The sequence below is a fragment of the Brassica rapa genome, chromosome A08, assembly GCF_000309985.2.
Source record: "Brassica rapa cultivar Chiifu-401-42 chromosome A08, CAAS_Brap_v3.01, whole genome shotgun sequence".
In the NCBI taxonomy this organism is placed as follows: domain Eukaryota; kingdom Viridiplantae; phylum Streptophyta; class Magnoliopsida; order Brassicales; family Brassicaceae; genus Brassica; species Brassica rapa.
Genome location: NC_024802.2, coordinates 2,455,259 through 2,474,390, shown reverse-complemented (window position 1 = coordinate 2,474,390; position 19,132 = coordinate 2,455,259). Strand labels below are relative to the sequence as shown.

The following is a 19,132-nucleotide window of genomic DNA, read 5'->3' as shown; positions in this document are numbered from 1 at the left end:
GTTCCGGTGTGGTTTCAGTTTTTAACAACCAAAGTCAATCAAAAATAACCAAGCAAACCGAAATATACCAAACTTAACCAAACATCCGAAAATATCATTGAAACAATCTGAGTTCAAACACACCAAAACACAACTGAAACACAAGTTTTAGACACAACAAGCCAAGAAAATTTGTGTCTAAACTTAAAACCAACATTCAAACCAAGAACAAGTCTTCAAATTGCAAAAAAAAAAAAGATAACTTGAAACCGAGATAAAAAAAGATAGCCATGATCTTCTTAAGCTACCACAAAGCCTTAGTCTTCTACTCTTCTTCTGCAACTGGAACTCTTTTTTCTTCATACTCTGTTTCATACAAAGTTCAACTCAATTACTAAAAGTCTAAACCAAACATTCATGTTATAAGTAAAGAATATGAGGTGTGTAAGAATTTACCTCTTTCAAGCTTGTCCATTTCTTCAAGGTCATCTAGTATCTGAGGATTTGTAAGCACTCTTGACTCCATTTTTATGTCTTGCTTCATCCACTGCTCTGTGCACATCAAAACCTCCACCATATAATGCGTCAAACAGCTCCTGTGAGGTTCTAGAAGCCGACCGGATGTACTAAAGGCACTCTCTGAAGCAACTGAGGAGACTTGTATAGCTAGAACATCCCGCGCAATCTCAGACAAGATAGGAAACTTAACTGAGTTCTTTCTCCACCATGAGAGTACATCATACTCCATTCCAATCATCAAGTCAGGCTGTTCCACGGACTCCTTAAGGTATGTTTCCAGCTCATCCTTCTTTTCTCTAACCCCTATTTCGTTTAGCTTTTGCTTGTATCTAACATCCATCCTCTTGTAACCCACAAATTCATCCACAACCTCCATCCTTTCAACGCTTTGGTCTCTCGGCTGAGTTGATTGGTCAGACTGAGATGATTGGTCACTTGGATCAACCCTGGGTCCATGTCGTGAACTGTACTCTTTGAACAAGCTCCTCAAGAGACACATCAAAGACTCATACATCTCCTTATAGTCAACTGTATCCAGCCCATACAACTCTTCGAAACACAGCTTTGCAAGCTCCAACTTATTGCTGGGGTCGAAAACAGTGGCGACAATTAACATCATGTTAATATTCTTCATGCCATTCCAATACTTCTCAAACTTCTTCAGCATCTCTGTGGCTTTAGACCTCATTTCTGAATCAGAGCTTGTGGAGAGACCTATCAGATTAGTCGCAATGGTTACAATCTCACCGTAGCACCTATGGGAATTGAGTGAAGTTGAGGCCGAGACCACCAATGTCGAGTTGTAGAAGATGACCAGAAATCGACACAGCTTCTCAATAGCATTCCAATCCCTTAGCTGAGGAGGTCCTACCCTTTTTTCTCCATTTTCCAACTCGCTAAAATGATCATTGTACAGCTTGTCTTCTACTTCCATCTTTATGAAAGCCACCTTGAACTTCAGAGCTGTTGACAACATTAGGTAGGTAGAATTCCACCTTGTCTTGACATCCAACGGTAGACTCCCCCTTGTGATCTTACCAGAGTCAACTTTCAACTCAAAAGAGCTCAACCTGTTAGCATGCGATCTAACATAGGAGACAGCATTGCGGATAGCAACGACATTGTGATCTATTTCAGCCATTCCATCCTTAACTATCAGATTAATTATATGGGCACTACATCTCAGGTGTAAAAACTCCCCATCTAACACAAAAGCGTGATCTGAACCAAGGACAAAACTACTCTGAAACTTCCTCAAAGCTGAACTATTGGCAGTAGCATTATCGACAGTTATGCAGAAAACATTTATGATTCCCCATTCAGACAAGCACTCTAGTAAGACATTGGCAATATTCTGACCTTTGTGATCCGTGATGTGTTTGAACCCTATGATCAGCTTCTTTAACTGCCACAAAGGGTCAATGTAGTGCACTGTGATGACCATATAGCTCGCACCTGTATACATTGTTCAATAAAAAAACCCATGATCAGCTTTCTATGTATAAACGTATTGAGAGATGTCAAAAGTATAAAGTTTACCAGTTGTTTGAGAGACCCAAATATCTGTTGTCAAAGACACTCTTTGATTGCTTCTCAAGAACCATTTCTTGAGTGCATCTTTCTTTTCCACATACATTTTGTTAATATCTTTTCTCGCAGTTTTTCTTGAATGAGGAGTGTACCCAAACTTTACCTACAAACATAGAAAAGAGAAGACATTAGTTACAATTAAACATGATACTTGAAGATTATCATAAGTTACAAGAACATTAGACATTACTAACCTTGTGACAAAATTGTTTCCATGCTACGCTTTCAACGAATGATAACGGCAATTGTCCTAAGACAACCATCTGATTTGTAGCTTCTCTCAACTGACCTTCAGTCAACTTTGCCTTCTTTAATCTCCCTTCATCATCAATGTTTGCTTGCTGATCTTTTTGTCCAGCCGACCAAGCAAGATGGCTCTTACATTTCTCAAGATGGCTCCTTAGATTGGACGTCCCTGAGGTTGTGAGACACGAAAATGTGTTCTGACAGTAGTTGGAAACACACTTGTTTCGGTCTTCTGTAGTCCTTGTGTAGTGCTGCCAAACGTCGGATCTTGGAGGGAGAATACGCTTCACTTTGCTTGTCGCTCCACTAGCTCTCTCTGACTCTTTCCTTGTCTCTGTACTATTGGGAGCTTGAATGTTTCCAGCATCGTCTTTGTCTCGGCCAAATGATGATGTTGAGTCCATCTGAAAAAAAAAAAATTAACATCAAAACGTTAGACTTGCAAACCCCTGATCATAACCAATTCCATTTAAATCACAACGACATAACCTATTCGATTCAACTTAAAAAAAAATTAAGAACACAAAGAAGAACTGAAGAAACAGAAAGAAAATAACCTCTGATTGGATTCTCGATTGCTCGTGTGAAGAAGAAGAAGATGGAGACGGTAAGACATTTATATAGGCCAGTTTGAGATTCTTAATGACGATGATCAATAACCGAAGAGTTTTTTTTTTGGAACTAGGGTTCGTGAATCACGCCTCAGCTGTTCGCCTCACGCGTGAAAGAGAAGAGACCGATGAGTTCTGTATCGGTATAAATGAATGTATGTATATGTAATAGAAATATATAAATGGTCGGTATGTTTCGGTTACCTTGTCTTGATCTCGGTTTGAAACCGGACCGGACCATAGCCGAAATTTGTGGGCTTTAAAGTCCAATCGGTATTTTCTTTGGGTCCGCTACCGATCCAAAACCGATACTTCGGTGCGGGTTATACTATGGACTTCGGCTTCAGTATATTAAGCCCAGGCCTAGTGTATTGTTAAACGGTTTGGAGGGTATATTTGTTGAATCATAAATTAAGAGGTTTCTATCCAAATGAAACATACTCTAGGGGCTTTTACATTAAAAATCCTTAAAAATGTCTATAAAATTCATTTATTGTCGTCTTCCTTTCTTTCTCCTCCGGTACATATATTATTTTCTGAAAACTAAAACTAAGATATTGTCTTGTCTGAGAAATGTTTTATGTTCCTTCTGTTTACACAAACACCACCATGGCACTGCATCTACATGTTTAAGATGGAAGAAGAAGGCGTGAAAAACATGATGAAGTGGAGACCCGCTTGGCCTAAAACAATCGTCAAAGGCGATCACATATTTGAGTTGATGAAGCAACTTCGCCTGCCTAATCAGTTAAATTTCAAGTCATGAGCTAATCATTGTGTCTCAGACAACTGCGATGGTGACTGGTAACAATTAAGTAATGAGTGAATCATCATGGCATATTATTTGATCCATCATGTGTGTTTTCTTTTTTTCTTTTCCAAAAATATCATCATGTAGTTATGTGTTTATATCAAAATAAGAATGCTAACTTGTGGTGTAAGTTTTTATTATTATGTGATTGTGTTGTGATTTTAATTTTTAGTTGTTGTTATTTTACCCAGAAAAAAACTATTGTTTTGTTAATATCTATGAAAGTATGTACTATAACTTTCTTCAAATAATTTATGTGAGGTCAAATATAGATTTATAAGGTTTTTTGAATTCCTCAAATTATATGTCATCAACATTCAGAAAATTTAATATTTATTATTATAAATTATTTAGTTTTATAAATGCGGAACAAACAAAATGCTCATAACATAAATATGATAAAATGGAATAAAACAAAATTCTACTGAAGTGTTCTGAGAAAAGAAAAAAAAAAACAGATTAGCAAGTTCTAAACAATAGATTGAATCTACATTACTCATAGTGATGGAGAAGAGATTAGTGTATAATTGAAAATTAAAATAATTAATAAATGAATTTTAATTATAATAATTCAAAAATAATAGTAGATTTGTTAAACAGTACAATAACAAATGAAACTAGTGTCTTGTTAAACTATTTGGACGAGCTGTTATGTCAATAAAAATTATTTGGAGAGTTAATTTGTTAAATCATAAATTAAGGGGTTTCTATCCAAATGAAACACTCTAGAGCTTTTACATTATAAATCCTAAACAATGTCTATAAAATTCATTTATTGCCGTCTTCTTTTCCTTCTCCTCCGGTACATATCTTATTTTTCTGAAAACTAAAACTAAAGATGTTGTCTTTTATGAGACATTTTTCATGTTCCTTCTATTCACACAAACACCACCATAGCACTGCCTCTACATGTTGAAGATGGAAGAGGAAGGCGTGAAAAACATGACGAAGTCGAGACCCGCTTGGCCTAAAACAATCGTCAAAGGCGATCACATATTTGAGTTGATGAAGCAACTTCGCCTGCCTAATCAGTTAAATTTCAAGTCACGAGCAAATCATTGTGTCTCAGACAACTGCGATGGTGACTGGTAACAATTAAGTAATGAGTGAATCATCATGGTATATTATTTGATCCATCATGTGTGTTTTCTTTTTGCTTTTCCAAAAATATCATCATGTAGTTATGTGTTTGTATCAAAATAAGAATGCTAACTTGTGGTGTATGTTTTTATTATTATGTGATTGTGTTGTGATTTTAGTTTGTAATTGTTGTTATTTTACCCAGAAAAAGCTTTTGTTTTGTTAATATCTATGGAAGTATGTAATATAACTTTCTTCAAATAATTTATGTGAGGTCGAATATAGATTTATAAGGGTTTTTTGAATTCCTCAAATTATATCCTAGTCATCAACATTCTGAAAATTTAATATTTGTTATTAGAAATTATTTAGCTTTATAAATGCGCAGCAAACAAAATGTTCATAACATAAATATGATAAAGTGGAATAAAACAAAATTCCAGTGAACTGTTCTAAGAAAAGAAAAAAAAAAGATTAGCAAGTTCTAAACAATAGATGGAATCTACATTATTCATAGTAATGGAGAAGAGATTAGTGAAGTATTGAAAATTAAAATAATTAATAAATGGATTTTAATTATAATAATTCAAAAATAATAGTACATTTGTTAAACAATACAATAACAAATGAAACTAGTGTATTGTTAAACTATTTGGACGAGATGTTATGTTAAGAAAAATTTATTTGGAGAGTTTATTAATTGAATCATAAATTAAAGGGTTTCTACCCAAATGAAACATACTCTAGGGGCTTTTACATTAAAAATCCTTAAAACTATCTATAAAGTTATTTTATTGTCATCTTCCTTTTCTTCTCCTCCAGTATAAAGATTATTTTCTGAAAACTAAAACTATAGATGTTGTGTTTTCTGAGAATGTTTTTGTTCCTTCTTTTCACACAAACACCGCCATGATACTTTGAGTTGATCCTTTTGACCTAAAACAGTCGTAAAAGGCGATCAGATATTCGAGTTGATGAAGCAACGTCTTATGCATAAAGTTAGATTTCATGTCACGAGCTAATCATTGTGTCTCAAACAAGTGCGATGGTGATTGGTAACAATTAAGTAACGAGTGAATCATCATGGTCAATTATTTGATCCATTATTTGTATCAAAATAAAAATGCACCTTGTGGTGTAAGTTTTATTATTATGTGATTGTGTTGTGATTTTAAACTCTTGAGTAAACCCTGAACCCTTGGGGTTTAGGATTTACTCAAGGATTCAAGGTTTAGGGTTAAGCATTTAAGGTTTACTAATTTTTTTAATTTTAGTTTTAATGTTTATGATTTACCCAAGGGTTTAGGTTTTACACGTGGGTTTAGGGTTTATGATTTAGGGTTTAGGGTTTAGTATTTTGATAACGGTGTTAACACTATTAAAATTTTTTTTTTGGTAAGAACATAATATAGCTTCACAAAATTTCTTTTTAAAGATATTGAATCTTAAATAACTAAATCATATTTGTTGATGAACATACAGATTCACCCTAGAAGGTGAATCCAAGAAAAAACCATATTTAAATGATTATTCATATGAAAATACGTTAAACCACATTGCCAACAAATACAAACTTCTTAGAAAATGGCAATTAACTGTTATTCATGTCTTAGAAAAATGGTCATTGTTTTTCGTATCTTAGTTTTAAAATTTTTGTCAACTCTTACAAACTCTTTTTCATCTATGGAGTATATTTGGCACAAAAATATGAATTAGCTACTCGGACTCTAGATTAATATGAAAAACGTGTTTTGTTTGTGATTTGCAATATAACTAACTTAAGTTTATGAATCTATTTATTTTAATTTCTCCGTTGGTTTAACTAATTACATACGATGATGACAATCAAGGAGGCATGCAGTTGTCGGTTGATAGTCAAGTCTACAAGACTATAGAGCGCATGCTCTCGGAGAGAGAGAGAGAGAGAGAGAGAGAGAGAGAGAGAGAGAGAGAGAGAGAGAGAGAGAGAGAGAGAGAGAGAGAGAGAGAGAGAGAGAGAGAGAGAGATAGTTCAGTTTGTTTGTTTGTTTTTTTACTTTTTCTAAAAGCTTACTATAGTATAAACCAGTTTTATTATTAAATAAGACACTTTGTTATAAGTTTGACTATGTACAATAGTTTAAATACACAACACCCTCCACATCATCTTCTCTTTTTTCCACACCATCTTTTTTCTCTTGCTTAATAATTCAACACCCACTCATTTGTTATACTCTACAATGGTTTGTTTAATAAAATTCAACACCTTATCCTACTATTCTTATTTTCACATTTTTATTTTGTTCTATGTTTTTTTTTGTGATTACATATTAATAATAATTATTGGTTGAGATTGAATTACTAAATAAATGATCAAATAACTATGTTTGTTTTATTTTAAAATTTTAATAAAAAATAAATTATTAAATTAGCACACAATACAAATAATAAAACACACATAACATAATTAGTACAATAATTATCTTATTCCGAACATCCGCTTTGCTGCATACGCTTTGCGTTGTCGTAAGCGCTAATCCATTTTTCCAATTTTTGGTTCATGTTGTTGTAATGATTCCTGCAAGAAACTCAACCACGTGGAGGATTAAATGAGAAATGTTCATTACAATACTCATCAATTTTACCTCAAAACGATTTGCTCTTCTGGTTTCTGCCAACAATGTTGTATGTTCCATATTTAATTCATCCACCCAGTAGCACCAAATTTTGCTCAGTGGTCCATTTGACGCTTTTTCGGGTAGCATGGGTTGAACTGTCAGCACCACGAGTGGCTTCATTACCACCATTTATACCACCAAGAGTTATTTGTCTAGAAAATTGAGAAAATTTAGTTGCTCTAACATCTGAAGCAATTTCATTACCCGTCGGAGTAGTAGAATAAACAGGTGGGTGAGATGAATACGACATCGCCGAACTGTAATATTGATGATATTTTGGAATAGCTGACGGCATGAAAAACTTGGTGAAAAACCATAATTTGGTGTGTTTTGGGGTTGGTTGGAAGATTGATTTTGAAATGGATAGTTTTTGGGATTTGGATAGTTGAAAGGATAGCTAGAAGAATTCTGGTTATTATTAGAAGAGTTTTTGTTGGGATCTATTTCCTCAATGAAAATAGGATTATATAGAAACGAAAATTTATGAGAGGCTAAAAATAATTTTTTTTTCTGTGTCCAAATCTAATGAAACAAGTCTCTAGTTATAGAGTATGAAAAATAAAAAAAATTTGATATTTTTTTTTAAAATACATAATTTAATATACAATAATTGAATCAAATAATGTAGAAGGAGATAAAAAAATCAACACATCTAGCCAATTAAAAAAAATAATGACCGACAAACACTTTTGTCTCAACCAATGGTAGAAGCCCATTTCTGCAGTCTCTTTCCTCTCCAACCAGATTCAACACTTAACTTTTTAAACGAGTTGAATGTCAATTCAGTTTCAACACATCATTAAACATCCTCATTGCAACATGTCAACTATTGAATTTATAAATTTAATACACCATTGTAAGTAATTTTATATCAATCATATATGCCCTTGTATATATGATACAATATACATAATGTTCGTGCATATACTAAGGATGCAGAACAATTTGACAGATAAACTTGCGTTTGGTAGTTCAATACCCTCAGATTAGTTATCCAAATTAGTTTACATTTTTTTTTTAGTTTCATGTTGACAAAAAAAAACATAAGTTTGGTGTAGAAAATTTAAACTAAACCTAATAAAATACGTGTTAAATAAAAAATTCTAACAATAGCATACATTTTAACGATGAGAGCATCTTGGTTTATCCCTTAGGGACCGAAGATTATGAATGAAGTTGAAAAAACAAAGGGTTTGAATGCAACGCATAAGAATAGCAGAACCAAAAGTGATGCAGTTCTATCTGCAATTATTCCCCATTCACACATTAATATGCAGATTATTTTATGTGTTAAGAAAATTGTACTCCTTGAAAGGAAGAAAAGAGGTCGGGAAAAACACAGACGTCCAATGAGCAATTTTTTTTTTAATTTTTCTTTTGCCAATAAATACTACACTACACACAACTTTATTTCTTTCCTTATTAATTGTATAGTTTTTTGTCATCATTGTTAATTGTATAGATTATTTCATTAAATTGATTAACATTTAAACCAAACATAAATCACTTTAAAAGTATAATTTAACATTTTTATTTCTCATTCTTATGTAACAATTTATTGTTAGATTAATTTATTTATAGAAATAATGTATAAAATATATATTTTCTTATATATATATATTTTATAAATATAATTATACAAAATAAAATATATTTAGTTTGTATATTCATAAAGTTTCATAAAATCACTTTATATTTTTATAGAATAAAATATATTGTCTTATGTATATATATTGTTCATTCATATATATTATAACGCTTATTGTTAACATATAACGCATGAATGGATTATATATATGTTTAATGATTTTTTCTATAAAATGCTTCTTTTTTAGTTAAAATAATAATGATAATTATTTATATAATAATTTGTATAATAATTTGGACATTCAGATCATTTTTTTTCAAATATTTTTCAGATTTTCACCCATTTAGGTTCAGTTAATAACACTTTTGGTTTAGATATGTTTTATAAGACCCTAGAAAACTCATTCAGGTATTTGTTTTTACATTGTGGACTTGGTACAAGTCAATTTTCGGTTCGGGTTCAGTTCCAAATTCAGGTTAATGATTTTATGTTCAGCCCTAATTAACATCTTTGAATCTTAATTAGATCTTAATTTGGACTATAAAAACAACTAAAGGGAAATTAAATATTCTTTGTCATTTTAATTAATTTTCTATACTTTTTAAATTTCAATATATTTATTAGAATGATAATTTTTTTTTACGATTTTTTGTTGTAATTGTGTATACCTTTTATATAATGTTTAAACTTTCTTTGTATTTATTAAATTAATAAAAAATAATTGATAAGAATTTGTATTCTTGTTTTAGATATTTAATTTACAAAATTATTTTTAACATTTGGTTAAATCCTTTCTGGTAGTTGCAACTGAAGCTGAAGTTTTTGTAGGTTTAGGAAGAGGATCATTGTTTTCTTGATTCAACTTGGATTTTGTCTCAACGACTTGTGGGGTGGTCTCAGAGTTGTCGGCACCGGTTTTGCTTCTCTTCAGAGACATAGCTCTAGTTACTGGCCCCCTTCTGGTAGTTGCAACCAAAGCTGAAGTTTTTGTAAGCTTAGGAAGAGGATCATTGTTTTCTTGATTCAACTTGGATTTTGTCTTAACGACTTGTGGGGTGGTCTCACAGTTGACGTCTACAATATGTTCCAGCGAAGGTCTCCCCAATATTTCCCTCAGCTTTGATCTCAAAACATCAGTACTTCCATTTTTATCCGTCTCCTCTATCTGTGAAGCAACGTTTTGGTCAAGTTGACAAAAAAAAAACATAGGGTTGGTGTAAAAAATTTAAACTAAACCTAATAAAATACATGTTAAATAAAAAATTCTAACAATAGCATACATTTTAATGATGAGAGCATCTTGGTTTATCCCTTAGGGACCGAAGATTATGAATGAAGTTGAAAAAACAAAGGGTTTGAATGCAACGCAGAAGAATAGCAGAACCAAAAGTGATGCAGTTCTATATGCAATTATTCTCCATTCACATATTAATATGCAGATCATTTTATGTGTTAAGAGAATTGTACTCCTTGAAAGGAAGAAAAGAGGTCGAGGAAAACATAGACATACAATGAGCAATTTTTTTTTTAATTTTGCTTTTACCTATAAATACTACACTACACACAACTTTATTTCTTTCCTTATTAATTGTATAGTTTTTTGCCATCATTGTTAATTGTATAGATTATTTCATTAAATTCATTAACTTTTAAACCAAACATAAATCACTTTAAAAGTATAATTTAACATTTTTATTTCTCATTCTTATGTAACAATTTATTGTTAGATGAATTTATTTTTAGAAATAATGTATAAAATATATATTTTCTTATATATATTATATTTTATTAATATAATTATACAAAATAAAATATATTTAGTGTGTATATTCATAAAGTTTCATAAAATCACTTTATATTTTTATAGAATAAAATATATTGTCTTATGTATATATATTGTTCATTCATATATATTATAACGCTTTTTGTTAACATATAACGCATGAATGGATTATATATATGTTTAATGATTTTTTCTATAAAATGCTTCTTTTTTAATTAAAATAATAATAATAATTGTTTATATAATAATTTGTATAATAATTTGGACATTCAGATCATTTTTTTCAAATATGTTTCAGATTTTCACCCATTTAGGTTCAGTTAATAACACTTTTGGTTTAGATATGTTTTATAAGACACTAGAAAACCCATTCAGGTATTTTTTTTTTTATATTGTGGACTTGGTACAAGTCAATTTTCGGTTCGGGTTCAGTTCCAAATTCAGGTTAATGATTTTATGTTCAGCCCTAATTAACGTCTTTGGATCTTAATTAGATCTTAATTTGGACTATAAAAATAACTAAAGGGAAATGAAATATTCTTTGTCATTTTAATTAATTTTATATACTTTTTAAATTTCAATATATTTATTAGAATGATAATTTTTTTTACGGTTTTTTGTTGTAATTGTGTTTACCTTTTATATAATGTTTAAACTTTCTTTGTATTTATTAAATTAATAAAAAATAGTTGATAAGAATTTGTATTCTTGTTTCAGATATTTAATTTACAAAATTATTTTTAACATTTGGTTAAATCTCTTATGGTAGTTGCAACCGAAGCTGAAGTTTCTGTAGGCTTAGAAAGAGGATCATTGTTTTCTTGATTCAACTTGGATTTTGTCTCAACGACTTGTGGGATGCTCTCAGAGTTGTCGGCACCGGTTTTGCTTCTTTTCAGAGACATAGCTCTAGTTACTGGCCCCCTTCTGGTAGTTGCAACCGAAGCTGAAGTTTCTGTAGGCTTAGGAAGAGGATCATTGTTTTCTTGATTCAACTTTGATTTTGTCTTAACGACTTGTGGGGTGGTCACAGAGTTGACGTCTACAATATGTTCCAGCGAAGGTCTCCCCAATATTTCCGTCAGCTTTGATCTCAAAACATCAGTACTTCCATTTTTATCTGTCTCCTCTATCTGTGAAGCAACATTTTGGTCAGGTTGACAAAAAAAAAACATTGCGTTGGTGTAGAAAATTTAAACTAAACCTAATAAAATACGTGTTAAATAAAAAAAATTCTAACAATAGCATACATTTTAATGATGAGAGCATCTTGGTTTATCCCTTAGGGATCGAAGATTATGAATGAAGTTGAAAAAACAAAGGGTTTGAATGCAACGCAGAAGAATAGCAGAACCAAAAGTGATGCAGTTCTATCTGCAATTATTCTCCATTCACACATTAATATGCAGATCATTTTATGGGTTAAGAAAATTATACTCCTTGAAAGGAAGAATAGAGGTCGAGGAAAACACAGACGTCCAATGAGCAATTTTTTTTTTTAATTTTGCTTTTACCTATAAATACTACACTACACACAACTTTATTTCTTTCCTTATTAATTGTATAGTTTTTTGTCATCATTGTTAATTGTATAGAATATTTCATTAAATTCATTAACTTTTAAACCTAACATAAATCACTTTAAAAGTATAATTTAACATTTTATTTCTCATTCTTATGTAACAATTTATTGTTAGATGAATTTATTTAAAGAAATAATGTATAAAATATATATTTTCTTATATATATTATATTTTATAAATATAATTATACAAAATAAAATATATTTAGTTTGTATATTCATAAAGTTTCATAAAATCACTTAATATTTTTATAGAATAAAATATATTGTCTTATGTATATATATTGTTCATTCATATATATTATAACGCTTTTTGTTAACATATACCGCATGAATGGATTATATATATGTTTAATGATTTTTTTCTATAAAATCCTTCTTTTTTAGTTAAAACAATAATAATAATTGTTTATATAATAATTTATATAATAATTTGGACATTCAGATCATTTTTTCAAATATTTTTCAGATTTTCACCCATTTAGGTTCAGTTAATAACACTTTTGGTTTAGATATGTTTTATAAGACCCTAGAAAACCCATTCAGGTATTTGTTTTTACATTGTGGACTTGGTACAAGTCAATTTTCGGTTCGGGTTCAGTTCCAAATTCAGGTTAATGATTTTATGTTCAGCCCTAATTAACCTCTTTGGATCTTAGTTAGATATTAATTTGGACTATAAAAATAACTAAAGGGAAATGAAATATTCTTTGTCATTTTAATTAATTTTATATACTTTTTAAATTTAAATATATTTATTAGAATGATAATTTTTTTTACGTTTTTTTGTTGTAATTGTGTTTACCTTTTATATAATGTTTAAACTTTCTTTGTATTTATTAAATTAATAAAAAAATAATTGATAAGAATTTGTATTCTTGTTTTAGATATTTAATTTACAAAATTATTTTTAACCTTTGGTTAAATCCCATCTGGTAGTTGCAACCGAAGCTGAAGTTTCTGTAGGCTTAGGAAGAGGATTATTGTTTTCTTGATTCAACTTGGATTTTGTCTCAACGACTTGTGGGATGCTCTCAGAGTTGTCGGTACCGGTTTTGCTTCTCTTCAGAGACATAGCTCTAGTTACTGGCCCCTTTCTGGTAGTTGCAACCGAAGCTGAAGTTTCTGTAGGCTTAGGAAGAGGATCATTGTTTTCTTGATTCAACTTGGATTTTGTCTTAACGACTTGTGGGGGTGGTCTCAGAGTTGACGTCTACAATATGTTCCAGCGAAGGTCTCCCCAATTTTTCCCTCAGCTTTGATCTCAAAACATCAGTACTTCCATTTTTATCTATCTCCTCTATCTGTGAAGCAACATTTTGGTCAGGTTGACAAAAAAAAACATAGGGTTGGTGTAGAAAATTTAAACTAAACCTAGTAAAATACGTGTTAAATAAAAAAATTCTAACAATAGCATACATTTTAATGATGAGAGCATCTTGGTTTATCCTTTAGGGACCGAAGATTATGAATGAAGTTGAAAAAACAAAGGGTTTGAATGCAACGTAGAAGAATAGCAGAACCAAAAGTGATGCAGTTCTATCTGCAATTATTCCCCATTCACACATTAATATGCAGATCATTTTATGTGTTAAGAAAATTGTACTCCTTGAAAGGAAGAAAAGAGGTCGGGAAAAACACAGACGTCCAATGAGCAATTTTTTTTTTAATTTTGCTTTTACCTATAAATACTACACTACACACAACTTTATTTCTTTCCTTATTAATTGTATAGTTTTTTGTCATCATTGTTAATTGTATAGATTATTTCATTAAATTCATTAACTTTTAAACCAAACATAAATCACTTTAAAAGTATAATTTAATATTTTTATTTCTCATTCTTATGTAACAATTTATTGTTAGATGAATTTATTTATAGAAATAATGTATAAAATATATATTTTCTTATATATATTATATTTTATAAATATAATTATACAAAATACAATATATTTAGTTTGTATATTCATAAAGTTTCATAAAATCACTTTATATTTTTATAGAATAAAATATATTGTCTTATGTATATATATTGTTCATCCATATATATTATAACGCTTTTTGTTAACATATAACGCATGAATGGATTATATATTTGTTTAATGATTTTTTCTATAAAATGCTTCTTTTTTAATTAAAATAATAATGAAATTATTTATATAATAATTTGTATTATAATTTGGACATTCAGATTTTTTTCAAATATTTTTCAGATTTTCACCCATTTATGTTCAGTTAATAACACTTTTGGTTTAGATATGTTTTATAAGACCCTAGAAAACTCATTCAGGTATTTGTTTTTACATTGTGGACTTGGTACAAGTCAATTTTCGGTTCGGGTTCAGTTCCAAATTCAGGTTAATGATTTTATGTTCAGCCCTAATTAACGTCTTTGGATCTTAATTAGATCTTAATTTGGACTATAAAAATAACTAAAGGGAAATGGAATATTTTTTGTCATTTTAATTAATTTTATATAATTTTTAAATTTCAAAATATTTATTAGAATGATAAGTTTTTTACAGTTTTTTGTTGTAATTATGTTTACCTTTTATATAATTTTTAAACTATCTTTGTATTTATTAAATTAATAAAAAATAATTGATAAAAAATTATATTTTTGTTTTAGATATTTAATTTACAAAATTATTTTTAACATTTGATAAAATACACTAATTCGATAAATTAGCTTAACTAGTTAGATCTGTATTTATTTTGTTTGATCAACATTTGTTATGTTTGATCTGTGTTTTAGGTTTGATCTCCGTTTTGTTGATGTACATATCATTTGGAAGCCAAAATTGTACGAGAAAGGCCACAAAGCAGAGGAATATTCTTCTGTGGCCACGTCAGACTTCAGACTAGTATTACTGCAGTGCACCCGCACACATAAGATAAAGCCCATCCGTAATCCGAAACGAACCGTTGAGAGAAAAGAGTAAGAAGATCCTTTGTAACGGCTACTTCCCCCATTTGTATATTCCTTCCCCCAAAACTCAAAAAAAAAAAAAAACAGAGAGAACGACACCAAGAAACTCTTTCCTTCTCCTCTCGACACCAAGACACCAATATTATCTCTTCATATTCACCATTCTCTGAATCTTTATTCACTGTAAGCAATCAGATACACAGATCTGAGGAAAGATGATCAAAGCGGCCATTGATCTCGGCTGCTTGGACTTGGGATGCCTTTCAGTCTCTGACAAGAGAAGCGGCGCCGATCCTCTTCAGTTTTCCTCTTCCCCTTCGAAATCTGGGCAGGTAATTTCTTTTTTTCAATTCGAGATCGGTTTGAAGTTTCTTCCCGTTGAGGCTTTCTAATCGAATGTATCTGAATCGAAGACGTGAGGGTTTTGCCTAGGCTGGCGATTTTGATTGATTTGGGTTCTAGAAATTAGGGTCATGGTGTGGAATCGAATCGGATCTAGGGATTTAGTTGCTCGCCTTGGACGAATCAATAATTTTATACCAACTTAGCTGGATCTTGCTATGTTTGACTACTTAGTGTTAAACCTCTGTTTAAGGTGCTTATGTCCATATTATACATCTATGCAGAAAAAATCACCAAGAGAGACATCAACTCTTAGAAAATCACACTCAAAGAGGTCTTCTCAACGTAAGTCCTCACCTCTTGGCTGGTTTCCACGCAGAAGAGGAGGGGATTCTTACTTGAATAGGAAGATCAAGAAGCTACAGGTAAAGCTTACTGCTATTGATTAGATTAGCTACAACGCAGTGTATGTCCTGGAATGTTAATGTAAGGTGTTTGTGTATAGGAGGAGGTTGGTGGAATGAACCAGACTCTTGATGAGACTCTTGGCGACTCTAATCCACACTACTGCAGAATCGTAAGAGAACAGATGGCTGTTAGAGAGGCTGCAGGTAAAGCCATGGAGCTCCGCAAGGCTGCTCTTGTTGAAGCGTCCTGGTCTAGAATACTCCGAGCTGCTAGGTAATTTCAAGGCTTTAGCATCCATCTACATTATTATGTGCTACTTCTTCTCTTTTAACATATTTTTTTTTCCGGTTCATAGGATACCAAGTTTAGAAGCAGAAACTTTGATGGAGAATGCAGAAAAGGCTGCGGTGGAAGCTTTTGAAGCCGCGTCTGCTTTGGGAGTGATAATGCACGATAAACCAAACAGCTCAAGGAAGCAATATAAAATCAAATCATCAGGAGCACATGGAGGGGGCTCTCCTACTCATACCGTCACAGCTTCTTTTGAAACTGCATTTGATGTAGATAAAGAAGTTGCAGCTGCTGTTAAGGCTGCGTTTGCTAAGCTTGCAAATTGTCCCTCTCTCAGCAAAGCCGAGATTAGAGATCTTCTGAGGAAAATCAGCGAGAATCCTGATCTGCGTGATAATCAACATGAAATCACTGAGGTGTCTTCAGAATGTGACACAGATTCTGATTCTGAACTACACAAGGTTGATGAGGAAGTGGCTGAATGTGAGGAGACGTCATCTTTCAAAATGAGACAGCTAAAAGTCAAGAGGCGGCAGTCTTTTGGGAAGTTAAACAGGGAGAAGCTAGTGGATATGATGCTTGAGAGGCTTCAGGGCTTACAAGAAGATCAACTCTCAAGTCTTGCCTCTATAGTTGCAACTTGTGGTTTAAGTGAGGCATTGGCTGAAGTTAGTAATCAGAGGCTGCAGACCACAAACGTTGAACCAACTGTTTCAGATACTTCAACGGATACAAGATTGAGAAGAGATTCTAAATTTGGGTCTTTAACTGAAGGAAAAACAACAAGCGATGGAAAAGAGACAGAGATTCCGAGTCTGGACAAGTATCTAGTCAAGCACATGACCAAACTTGAAAGAGAAGTCAATGAAGCCAAAAGGGCTTCAAAGGATGTATTTGAAAAAGGCAGAAACGTTCCACAAGGTGTTGCAAGTGAAACTGTTCCAGATCTAGGAAGCATCCTTGTGAAACATTCTTCAAAGCTTGAGAAAGAGATCGAAGAAGCCAAGAAGAACCCTGGAGCAAATCTTAGGACGTACCAAAAGAACTCAAGAAGAAGCAAAGCGCCACTGGTTCCTGTCCCAGACTTGAAAAGTTTGCTAGTGAAGAAGCATGTCTCAAGATTAGAGAAGGATGTTGAAGAAACTATAAGGAACTGCGGGAACATGTATGAGAACGTGAAGAAACCAGGGAAACAAGATGTGCCTGAAGATTCCAGCCTGGAGAGTTGTATGGTTAAACATGTCTCCAAGCTAGAGAAAGAAGTCCAAGAAGCAAAGAAGAGAAACAAAGAAGATCTTGAAGTAAGAAATTTGGAAAAAGTTGAGAAAAGTTCTAGTTTGCTGACAGAAGAGATGGATAAAGAGAACATGGATTCGAACAAGAAAACTAAGGGGCAAGAAGAAAGCCTAGACAAGATCTTGGTCAAGCCGGTGCATAGATTGGAAAGAGAGAAAGCCGCTTCAGAAGCAGTTTATGGAAACCTGAGGATCAAACAGAGAAAACAAGAGTCAGAATATGAGAGTTTGGACAAAGTTCTTGTGAAACATGTGCCAAAGCTAGAGAAAGAGAAGCTAAGGTTCAAAGCAGAAAGGGAAGCGACCACAACTGTAGTAGAAGAGAAGGAGAATTCAAAGAGCAACAATGAAGAGAGCATGAAGACGGTGAAACCAATTCTGACCAGAAGACAAATGAGGGATAAAGAGATACAAGAAACATGGGGCGGTTTAGGTCTTGGTGAGTCAAAAAGACCCGAAAGCAAGAAAACAGAAGTTAATGAGCATTTGGGAGAAGAGACAAGACCGGTTCTTACCAGGCGACAAGAGAGGGACAAAGAAATGCTGGAAGCTTGGGGTGGGTTAGGACTTGGTGACTCAAGCTTGTTAACAGTTAACAATAAGCATAAAAGGAAACCAGAAAGCGAGAAGATGGAGACAGCAGCACCAGTGTTAACAAGAAGACAAGCAAGGGATAGAGAAATGCAAGAAGCTTGGGGTGGTTTAGACCTTGGGAACGCTATTCGACCGAGTCTGTCAAAACTTGAAAGAGAAAAGGTTCGTAGTTTACGTTTCTTGCATATTTTCAAAACACTTCTTTCTATTAGCAAACTAATCATTTGATCTTGTATCGGTTGTGTTTATGTTCTCTTATTTGCAGGCTGCGTGGATTAAAGCCGAGGAAGAAGAAAGGACTCGAGGAAACTAATGGCACTGAACTCAATGGAACAGAAAATAATCGAGAACAATGGTAACAAAATGTCAATGTCCACACGGACCTAGCTAGTTTCAAGATTATTGTGTAAATTCCAGTTGGTAACACTGGAACCGTGGAACATTGAATATTGTAAGAAAATTTATTTTGTGTGCGACAAACTTAAAATGTTCACATTAATGGTTGCTGAATATAAGACATGGGCAAAAATACTTTAACATCATTGAAAATCAAAGTTTGCGCAAAAAATTGCAAAACTCGTATTCTACTAATACTAAACTATATATACCAAATAAATTATCAAATTTAAGATGACACTAGATTTTGGTCCGTGCAACCGCGCGTGTTTGTTTTCATTTTTCTATACATAAATTATTGTTTTAGAATATAACATAAGTGGTATATATTTTTAACGTTAATCATATACTTAAATGTTTATATAGCTATTTCAAATACAATAATTATATATTTTATATGTTATAATTAATCAATTTTTTTTAAAAAA

General features: G+C 32.1%; 1 protein-coding gene across 1 annotated transcript; it reads left to right on the top strand.

The window, feature by feature from the left end:
• The first annotated feature begins 15,373 nt into the window (after nt 1–15,373).
• Nucleotides 15,374–18,850, top strand: LOC103832910. Its single transcript, XM_009109008.3, has 5 exons — nt 15,374–15,710; nt 16,005–16,145; nt 16,226–16,401; nt 16,484–18,470; nt 18,574–18,850. The coding sequence occupies exons 1-5, from the start codon at nt 15,594–15,596 to the stop codon at nt 18,619–18,621; spliced, it is 2,469 nt and encodes an 822-aa protein (XP_009107256.1). The 5' UTR covers nt 15,374–15,593; the 3' UTR covers nt 18,622–18,850.
• Nucleotides 18,851–19,132: the final 282 nt, after the last annotated feature.